Source organism: Heptranchias perlo, chromosome 23, assembly GCF_035084215.1.
Source record: "Heptranchias perlo isolate sHepPer1 chromosome 23, sHepPer1.hap1, whole genome shotgun sequence".
Lineage (NCBI taxonomy): Eukaryota > Metazoa > Chordata > Chondrichthyes > Hexanchiformes > Hexanchidae > Heptranchias > Heptranchias perlo.
In genome coordinates this window covers 25,914,205-25,925,594 of record NC_090347.1, presented here as the reverse complement: position 1 = coordinate 25,925,594, position 11,390 = coordinate 25,914,205, and the positions used below count along the sequence as shown (strand labels likewise).

The window sequence follows — 11,390 nt, the reverse complement described above, 5'->3', positions numbered from 1 at the left end:
TGTTTGAGAGCTCTTGGGAGGTTCAGGGTCTGAGTCTGACATCAATCAAGGAGGGAGTTAGGAGTCCTATAGGGGGCCAAGGGATCTAGGAATACTCAGGCAGGCGACCCAGAGCCTAGATGAGGCCTAGGGAGCACAGACAGAGGTGGCAGCCCCTGGGAATAGTGAGAGAGAACAACTGAGAGTAGAGAGGGCAACCATCCGAGGAGCAGAGCACGACAGTCAGCAGCCACTGGGAAGAGAAAGAGGCTGTGGATGCTGGTAAAGCTTAGGGGGTAGAGGGAGGACTGGATGCATGGTGTTTGTGAATGAGAAAATGGCACTGAGGCCAAACAAAAATATTAAAGGCCATTGATCACTGAAAAGCACTCTGGGAAAGCTCAGGTTTTAAAATGAACACATAACTTTGGGCACAGAGCAGTACATAAGGCTATGGTCTCTTTTTGTTTAAATTGTGTAGTTTATATGTGTTTATGATGTTGTAACTTGTCGCAGGACCCTTCTGCAATATTCGTGAAAAACTAGGTGAAGCATGCCCCTTGCAAGCTCCGACTAGTTTCTCCAGTTCTACAGTGGCCTAAAGAATGGTCCTTAAAGGGGTTGCTTGAGGGTGTTGCAAAAAAGCTGTGTTTTTTAGTTTTTACTTACCTTGATGTCGAGCCGTAGAAGCAAGAGTGTTTCTCCCTGCTCCACGGCAATACTGTAGGCTGCTGTAGGCCCTTGTTCGCCTCCCAACATTTGCCTCCCCCCCACCTCTTCCTGGACGTACCTGCAGGATGCCTTGCTGTCCTAACCGACCACAATTGGGAAGGCCTTGACCGGCAAGCTACTCGGGCATGCTCAATTGGTGCCTGCAGCTCGCCGTTATTATTACAATGAGGCTCAAGGACCAATTGCTCGTGATCCTCGGGCATTCGTCTTTGGGCACGGGGATCATTCCCTGTGTACGTTTGGCGCCCGAAATCTAGCCCAAATCAATTTCTATCCTCGTACGTTTCTCATGTAGACAGGAAATTTATGTGAACATTAGTCAATAATGGTGAAGCTTGCTCTTTGCATTCATAACAGCCACTTGAATCTAATTTATGTCTTATCCCCTTGGACATGAAAAGCAGAATAAATATTTGTAGAAGAACATATTTATGTAAGAGGGTTTAAAAGACAATAACTGTTCAACTCAAAGATTTCAAATGGAAAAAAAATCTGCACATATAGACTCAAGAAATGGCAAATTTGCATGTCAAATGTTTCTGGCCAGCATATGTCCTATGTTGTTTTATTTGAAGCCACATAAACCATCTAGTGGTTTTTTGTAAAAGAAATACTTCCATGGGTCATCGTCATGAATGCACTTTCCTTCATTATGGGTGGTTGGACCTTCAGCAACAGGAGGAAGGAAACAGTGATCAAGTTTCAAGAGGTGATATTGTAGCTCCTTAGAAGTAGCAAGTTTCCTTCTCACTGGCAACAGACGGTGCATCATTTTCTCTGCAACACAATAACATTATTACCATAAATGCAAAAATGAACTAAGTCCATTGTCTCTGCATATGTGTTCTCCTTCTTCTTCCTGATTAAATCTCTGAATAGTTGTCTCCTGTCCTCTGTCAGTGTCATTGCCACTAAAATCACCATCTAATGTCCCATAGGCTTGGATTCTAGACACTCTTTGCTCAATGGCCCTAACTGTCTACTCAAAAAGGACACCTGCAAATCAGGGAATAGTTCCAAATCAGGTGGAAAATTCTCCAGAATATCTGTTAAGAAGAAATTGAAGATCTCTAGATCCAGGCAACTAATAATTTTGAAAGCTTTGCTTAATGTAATTGCGTTGTTGGTCGAATATGACTGCCTGAAGTTTCTTTATCCAATGAGAACATTCATATGCAGTTGTGAGTGTTTCTGATTGCACATAAGAGAAAAGATACTTTGCCTGGTACTGGATTTTTAAGACTCTGGAAGATTCCTTGTCACACAATTTCCTGCAACACAATCATGTGGATAATTTTGCTCCATTGATTTGAAGGATTCATTGCTTGATAATCTTAGTCACATCACTACAGAGGTGTGTATTTTACTTTCCATTTTTAAGTCCCCTCCCCTTCCTCTCCTCCTTTCCCTGGCTCTGTACTTGCTTAAAAACTGTTAAACCTTTTACTTCTTCCAGCTCTGAAGAAAGGTCATCGACCTGAAACGCTAACTCTGTTCCTTTCTCCACAGATGCTGCCTGACTTGCTGAGTATTTCCAGCACTTTCTGTTTTTACCTAAGTCATCGAGTTTGGCTTATCATTACACTGCTCTGAGGTCTGCAGATCTTCACCAAGAGAGCATCTTTACCAACTCTGACTTAAACAACCAGCTCACTCATACAGCAAACCACTGATATACTAGTAGTGTAATTTGCCTTTTGCAGGCACGATAAATTCATTCACTCCATTGCGACCATTTATTCCTCTTGGGAAGAAAGGGAGTGGAGAAAATATGTCTAAAACTTCCTTATTGAGGGTGTTCTTCCTCAAGCCTGCTGAATGACCAACTCTACAGTCATTCATCAGCATATGCCCAGCAGGAATATTTTGAGGTAACATTTGCCCCAATGGGTCTTGGCCTTAGTTCTTTTACATATGCAGGTTTCTCAATGTAACCTTTTCATGTGCTCATTCTCCCCATTTTTTTAAACATCACCCTATAAATAATCAGGAATCGCTATTACAATCAGATCCTCAATAATAATGCCAATAATAGATAATCACGAACCAGGTTCGTTCAAGTGTAGAAATTATGTTTCACTGCAACGGTAGCCTTAAATACAGGAACTGTAGGATCTCCAGATTGAGTTACAAACATATTGCAGAAGTTTATGCTTGAAGGTTCCCTCTCTTTGCTGGAATAAAGGGCTGTTCATGAGGAATACAGTGACATCTTCAGGTGACCACTCTAACGACTCCTCTCTCAAATTTTGCAAAATTGACCTATCTTTAAAACTTTATTTTCTGCGACAAGCTTGTCCTTAAATCATGACTTTTGTTCAAAATTTATTAAGAAGGCACAATCTCTTAGATAAACGCAGATTAACTGCATGCAAGTACCATTTATAATATTGACTTATGAGAATGGATATGAGATAATTGGAGAAGGCTTACGTAAGTAATAATATATTTTTCCTACAAGTGAATGCACTTCTCTGAGTAATCCTCTTTACTATTCTCTCTAAACTCTCACCTGGAATGCAATCTAGATTAGTTCCTGCTGAATCTTGCTTGATATAACAAAACCCCAATAAAGGAAACTCCTCAAATTTGATTGTTGTTTACTGTCTCTTTGTGCTAATGGTCTAATTATCTATTTTGATTATATATCAGTTTGAGCATTTAAATATACTTCCTTAAGATTTGGCCTGGAATTTCCTGGAACTTTTCAACGTAATTATAGAATAACAGTGGCAACTCCTATCCTATATAGAAGTTTTTGAAATGTCTGTTGTTTGGTATAAGGTGCATAGAAAAGTTTTAGTAACTGTGAATGGGAAAGGATTAAATATCTTAGAAAAATGAATCCTAGTGGATTCAAAGTATTTCTGTGTATTTTGTTTACATATTGCCTCCATGATATTCAAAGGGGAGAAATAATTTTTTGTAGAATGATTCCGTTTGTATCAAAAACTTTTTATCAGTTCATCAATAAACCTGGCAATGACATGTAACTGCGATTTCCCAGATAGACATTTATAGTTGAGTTTCTGGATTTCTCCACTGCAATGAAATTAAGCAAAAATTCTAAGCATATATTAGATTTTATTGGAGGTGTTAAAAATAAATGGGTTAATGTGTGTACTATAATAATCATCATAGTGTCAGCCTTTGCTCAGTGGTAGCACGCTCACCTCTGAATTAGCATGTTGTGCGTTTATACTGCACTTTGAAGACTTAAGCACATAATGTAGGCTGACATTTCAGTACAGTACTGAGGGAGTGTCAGAGGTGTCATATTTCAGGTGAGATATTAAATCAAGGCTGTGTCTGCCCTCTTAGGTGGATGTAAAAGATTCTCGGGCATCATTTCAAGAAGAGCAGGGAGTTCTCTTGGTTGTTCTCCTGACCAACATTTATCCCTTAAATAGTATCACTAAAACAGATTATCTGGCCACTTATCTCATTGCTGATTGTGGGACCATGCTGTGTACAAGTTGGCTTCCATGATTCCTTGCATTACAACAGAGCCTAAACTTCAAAAGTACTTAATTGACCATAGGGAATTTCTGTACTGTGGTAATTATCCTTATAGTATTGTAATAAATTCAAATTGGAACTAATTTTGCAAATTAACAGAATCAACCAAAATTCTTCATATAGAATGTACATTAACTTTTGATTCTAATCCTTAATTCTCCATTCATCCATTTTGCACAGTTAATGTATCTGTCCTCATGGTAGTTTAAGTACTTTGATTTTATTTCATATGGTTATGCAGACCTTTAAGCAAAATCTTCCATAGACTGAGAGTACATGAGGTTAAATTTTGACGATAAAAAAACAGCAAACTACATGAAATGAATTTACAGTCTCAACCCAGTTCCTAGTGGGTGTGAACCCATAGTACAAAACTAATTCAGGAATAATTGGCATTAAATTAGTAAGCTCACTCACACAATGCCCAGTGTGGGAATTGAAAAAATTGGCCCCTGATTTTCCTCGCTATCTTCAGCACTTGCACCATTATTACACCATTATCACACTAAAAAAGACAGAGGAAACTCGTGTTTAATGCATTGCTGCTTATACGCCATTAATGTGCTGGACACGAGTTGTTTTGACCTTTGTGGCAGCTTTAACAATCCATAGCCCCGGCCTCATTTGCATAGGAGCACCACTCACTTGGTGGCGCTGTGCCCAGGAATTTCCTGCTTTTACACCACCACTGCACTTTGAGAAAGTTTGACCCATATAAGACAGGGGTAGCTCCCTTAGTCACCTGATTCAAGTGAAAGGAAGAAGTTTGAGAACTTTGAAGAGTCCCCAAACTTTGCATGCTTATTTTTTGCTTCACAGATGATTTATCAACCTCTTTCTTCACAGTTTTGTTCACTGAGAATTTCACTCGATCCATCCCCCCACAGTCTCACCGCACCCCTATATTTTTTTACCCCCCCCCACCTCCCGGTCCCTCTACATACTTAAAATGACTGCAGAGAAGGTTTGGAAATTCCCAAACCTTTTATTATCATCCTTATGGAGGATGAGGAGGAACAGCAGCGCATGGAGGCAAGAAGTATAAAGCAGTAGAAGACACCAGACCATCAGATACTACCCTCCACAGCATGTCTATAGGCTACACAGATCCTTTGAGGATCTCTCAGAGGAGCTTTGCATTTGAAGGAGGCAATTGTCCAAGGCTCCCATTGCAGCTCTGTGCGACCTTCTTTGCAAAGATCTCCAGTCTCGCTCCACAGCTAGAACAGCTCTGTCTGTCACTATGAAAGTGATCACTGGCCTGAATTATTTTGGTATTGGATCCTCTCAAAATGCCACAGGGTATCTGTGCCAAAGAAACTAGGCATCCGTCCCTCCTGCCTTCCATCTCTTCCAGGAGGACTTGCAAGTCTTACTGGAAAGAATTCACATTCCTTTGGCAAGATGCTGCCCTGTCATGCTGTGCCGTAATTACTCATGGTTCTGGCAAAAGGCATTTCAAATAAGGGTGGGAAATGCCCTTAGTGGTTAAACTGCAAAGTGGTCAAAGAAAGAATATTTGTTGCCTTGCCCTGTTGTACCCAAATGCTCTCATGAAGACTGCAGTCTTTACAGAGGCTGCGCCACTTCTGCACTGAAGTTTCCTGGGATCCAAGATGCTCACTGTGCTTTTAGAATGCAATTACACCAAGACTTATACCTCTTCATATGCAATTTACCTTTCCCACTTTCTCAGGAACTTCAACTGTGGCCTAACTTTCTGGTGCAACAATGGTGCAATGGACATCAAAGAAATTCAGAGTCAATTGTCACACTGGTACAACAAGGAGCGCTCTTCTGAGGTTGAGTCACGAGGTTGGGCCAGATCAATACTCATTTCATGTACAATGTTAATTTTTTTATATATGTACTACATGGAAAGAGGTGCTTAAAGGTCTGTCTAACCAGATGAAGGAAGAACAAAGTAGTTAAACTAGCAACACAAGGACAGATACATTAACTGGATGAATGCTACATGTAAAAGATTAACATTGAAGTTCTTAAACATTTTGCATAAAGAATTTTGGTTGATTCTACGTCTAACTTTGCTATACCTGACACTGTGTACTTGAAAATAAAGGTGTTCATTCCCCACCTCTAACATCTCTTATCTTTTGATAACTGTAAAACTTCACAAAAATAAAGAAAAAAAAATGACCACACATCTTATTCACTTTTTGAGCGTAACTTTCTGGCGTAACAATGCTGCAATGGACATCAAAGAAATTCAGGGCCAATTGTCACATTGGTGCAATAAGGAGCCCTCTTCTGAGGCTGAGTCACTAGGTTTTCTGAATTTCTTTGCTCAATCAAAAATGATATGATCGTACACAAGGTCAGTTGCCCGATACATTACATTTCCTTATTTTTTTCCGGGTTGTAGAAATCCATTCTTGAAGCTGCTTTTCATACATTGAAAGAAGCACCCAACACACCATCTGAGCAAAACTGTTAGTCAATATAGGATAGTCACTTAGCTTAAAAAAGTAGAAATCTTTCAGAAGCTATTTTTAGGGCAAACTTTTTTAAAAGAACATCTTTATAATTTAGTTAGAAATATTCAAGCGAGGAAATCTTCACAAATATAAATTTAGAATGTTGCGACACATGGTGACCGAATGAGTTCTTATTTTGTTGAGGTGGAATTTATTAAGGTGCAATGTAAACATTCTAGATATTAGCTGGGAATATGAAAATTTGGTTTTTAACTGGTTGAAGTATGACTTCAGCAGCTTGTCACATAAGTATTCTGTCTTTTTAAGTGGTTGGTTACTAACTGATATAATGAACTAAATGGATTTTCAATGAGTTAATTTTCCATAAGATCTATCACAACATGAGTTATCACTTCAAACATATGCTGGATATGGCCTTATAGACAATAATGTATGGTAACTGAGTATTAAAATTCTGTTTTTATTCCATAACACTCCAAAACCTTTACCAGAGTTTTGGATCATATTCTACTATTACATTTGTTTTTAATTACAGCTACTGGGTTATCATGATTGAATTAAGTGAAATACAATTTTTAGTACATGAGATTTTGGGATTTTCACCAGTTTTGGGTATCGAATTCTGTGGTCTCATCTATTTTTCCATGAAAACCAGAAGACGGTTGCTTTGTATTTAGGCTAACGTCTATTAGCATTTTATTACCATAGGTAGAGCAAAAATAAACTGCAGGTTGACTCGGGAATTAACACAAGCTTTACAAACTCAGAATGAAACAAAAGTAGCAGAAGGAACAAAGTTATTACAGAATGGCTGGTGTCCTTTCCCTTTTAAATTCAATATCCTATTTGGAGCAGCAATTCGTAAAAGTCACTGATTAAAGTGTGATTTTAAAGAAAGAAAAGAAACTAATCTGTAGAGTACTAGTGTTTGGAGGTTGCCATAACTATAGCTTCTGAAAGATTTCTACTTATTTAAGCTAAGTGACTATTCTATATTGACTAACAGTTTTGCTCAGAAGGTGTGTTGGGTGCTTCTTTCAATGTATGAAAAGCAGCTCCAAGAATGGATTTCAACAACCCGGAAACTCCTGATAGTTTCTCCAGCAGCTTGCTGTCATTTGTCATTTTGTTTGTTTGATTTTAGTCTCCAATTTCGAAAAACTTGTGTCTGATTTTTTTTTAAACACACAAAATAGCCTTAATTTAAATTCCTGAATCATTACTTCTTACAGCTGGTTCAAATGTTAAATTTTATGTAAAACATAAATTTAATCTAAAACATTTTAAAAGTCACAAAGATTGCAAATCAGTTTTACTGCACTACAACTGTTGTTCTGAAGTATGTAACATGAGTATCAAAATTCTCTTGTTTTGTAAAATCAACAGAAGATATAATTGTTAGATTGTTCAATTATCTACTGCTGAATAGAAAGGTTTTATCTTTAATACAGTTTTATAGAACATCTGGAAATATTCTGATTGAGCTACTTAATACCTTTGTGAATACTTGTATATCTATGGAGTTATATATATACATATATAATTACAATTTAATTCCATATAGGCTAACTTTTAAGCATTCTTCAAATTTGTTCTACCAAATTTAGATTATTAAACAATTGTCAAACCTAGCTGGAAAGTTGTAACTTATGGATCTACTGATTGTTGCCTTTTACTGCTCACAGGATAGAGGGGAAAAGATTTTAAAACTCACCGTATCTTGCTACTCAATAACAAATGAAGGAATAATATCTGTACCTAAACAGAATTAAGTCATGTGTGAGAATATATGACAAAGGTGAATCATTTAATATGGATTATCAGAGGCACAGCAGGAATCCTCAGCCAAGTTGCCTGAAAATTACAGATTTTAATGTAGACAATTGCAATATTACAGGTGGAGGTTGGATCATTTTTTTGGCACATACTGTCAATATTAACCATTATCTGAAGGGTATAGTTGCAGGTTGAATATGTATATTATTATAATGCAAAATTGAAGTGGGAAAGTGGCAAGGCTTACTAAATTGAAATTATACATTTTTAAAATTCAATGAAGGATATTTGAATGTTAATGAAAAAGAATGATAAATATAATTTTGGATTACTACAAATAAATGTGTAACAGCAAGTCTGTTGATTTGTATGTTTCACCTTGGTAATTACAGTATTTTAATGATGCGCTAAAGCAAAACCAACAATCTATTGGCACTAACACACGCCGCTAATCTTTCTAGGAAGCAAAATCATTATTAGTAAACACCAAGGCCACTACACGGAGAAGAATTGGTTCATTTAAGTCTGATTTTTTTTTTATTCGTTCACGGGATGTGGGCGTCGCTGGCAAGGCCGGCATTTATTGCCCATCCCTAATTGCCCTTGATGATATTTACTTGGTTGGAATCTGCTCCAGTTGAAGTGTTTAACTTTTTGTAACCTTTCAAATTTTTTGACCATATGGTGTTTATAGTGGTGGTTTCTAAGAAGGTACATTAATCAATTTAATGCAACACATATTTTCAGGAAGCTCAAAGAGAATCTGGAAATCCTAGATTTGGTAAGTGTGGGTACATTGCAGTCCTTTACCGAGGGACTTGACAAACTCCTGAGGGAGAAAGACATTCAGGTGTGTGGGGTGGTTAAGTTTGCCTGCTGATGGGTCACTGGAAATCACACTCTCCTGGATCTGGCTTGATTGCCCTATGAAATTTCCCGGAGTTTTTTTTTCCAAAATTAGCTACAATTTTACCCCTTCTGTTTTTGCTTCTCCCATCGAAAGTATAATTTTCTTAACTGTTCATAGTATCTAGCAATGGAATTGAACACAAATAGCTTAAAGTATTGATAACAAAAGATTAAATGTTCAAGACACAAATATAAACAATATTTTTCTGCAAAACAGAATTCTATACCGAATGCTAGAAGCAGATGGACATATTCCGAAATGTTAATTTAAATATTACAATTCTTACAGCAAAAATAGTTCACCTCAACAGTTGCCCTAACTATACAGTACTACAGGCTAGAAATTATGATCAACGATATGAATTCTTGCGCTATTTTAAGTGAGACTAACCTGAAATTAACAGGCTCTTTCCATTAAAAAAGCGAAGAGAGGAATTTGGTACAAGCACAATAAGTGTACTATGATATGGCCCACTGTAATTAATGCTCCTGTGTGTTTAGACAGTTGCAATCTAGCCTTGAGCGGCAAGCTGCCAAATAAATGGGTAATTCGACCAGGAGAGCGATCAAGAGATCTGAACCTCTTACCTAGATGCTGCTGTTGTTTGAGCCGGAGATCTGGCTGAGAGTCATGGACTCGGTATAATGCTGGCTGCTGGTGGACAGGGAGCGGCGACACGAGCGCTGGAAACGCTGGTTCCTCCCTTGGAAGGAGCTGCTGTTGCCGAAACTCCGCTGCTGATTGCCCAGATATTCCTTGTAGTTCTTGGTCAGCAGGGTGTAAAGGAACGGGTTGATGCAGCTGTTGCTGTAGGTCAGACAGGTCATCAGGTAGTTGATGTGGCCCCGCGTTTTCTGGGACATCGAGAGGGGGGACTGGTAGTGTTCGATCATCTGCCACACCCAAAAGGGCAGGAAACAAGCCCAGAAAACCAGGACGATGGTGAAGATCATGTAGAGGACTTTCTGGTTAGGCGAACGCTTGGTTTGCTTATCGTTAAAAGTAGTCACCTGGGAGACCCAGTAGGTCCGGGCTAACCTAATGTACAAATAACCAATGATCATCCCAGGAGCTAAAATACTGGTAATGAAGAGTATGGTCATGTAGATTTTAAAGACGTGAAGGTTCCAGGTGGGAGCGCAAATATTTTTGTCTCGGGTCTGTATTAACTTGATGATAATAATCATGGGCAGTGCGAGCAGTAAGGAGGTGAGCCAAATCACCACTGCAATGGCCTTCCTGTAACCTTTGGACCTCTTGACCGTGTCCAGGGGCTTGACCACGGCCAAATAACGCTCGGTGCTCATCACCGTCAGCGTGAATATACTGGCGTGCATGGTTAGAAAGTCAACGCTGAACAGTATCCGACAGCCAATGTCCCCGAAGTACCAACCTTTCACAAAGTAAGTGCAGACGATGAAAGGGATGGTGGAGAGGTAGAGCAGGTCAGCCAGCGCCAGGTTGATGATGTAGATGTACATTGACGCGGAGGATCTCATGGAGTGACACATCACTACAAGGGTATAGATATTACCTGTCACACCGATGATAAACATGAGAGATAGGACGGTCCCGATGGCGCAGGTCACCACCAGCTCTTCCACCGAACTTGCTGTTGGTGGCAGTCGGTCAGTAACGGAAACGTTGGTGGAGATGGTGCTGATGTTCCACTCTGGGAGGCCACCCTCAGTTGTCATCTCTCTGAATCGATGAGAGGAAAAAGAACGGACAGTCCCAACTGCAAAAAAAAAATCCACCTCTAATTTAATCTCCGCGATTTAAAAAAAAAAATGATCTAAAGCTGCTTTTAAGTTTCTTCTCCAGGCAAAAAAAAAAGTTTCTGTGTGTGAAGAGGACCATCTAGGCAAACCTACAGCTAGACATGCTGCATATCTTTCTGGTAGAATTGACAAGCTGGACTTTTATAGCCAGAGTTGAGTGACTTAAGTCTTGATGATTGTTTTCTATTTTGTTTTAGTTGAAGAGCCACAGATCAGTGAGTCATCCTTAGCGCATGG

General features: G+C 38.9%; 1 protein-coding gene across 1 annotated transcript; it reads right to left on the bottom strand.

Moving 5' to 3' along the window:
• Window positions 1–1,247: 1,247 nt before the first annotated feature.
• LOC137341455 (urotensin-2 receptor) lies at window positions 1,248–11,069 on the bottom strand. Its single transcript, XM_068004566.1, has 2 exons — window positions 9,960–11,069; window positions 1,248–1,488 (listed from the first exon to the last, which is right to left on the bottom strand). Exon 1 carries the CDS (start codon window positions 11,067–11,069, stop codon window positions 9,960–9,962), a length of 1,110 nt encoding a protein of 369 aa, XP_067860667.1. The 3' UTR covers window positions 1,248–1,488.
• Between the last annotated feature and the right edge of the window lie 321 nt (window positions 11,070–11,390).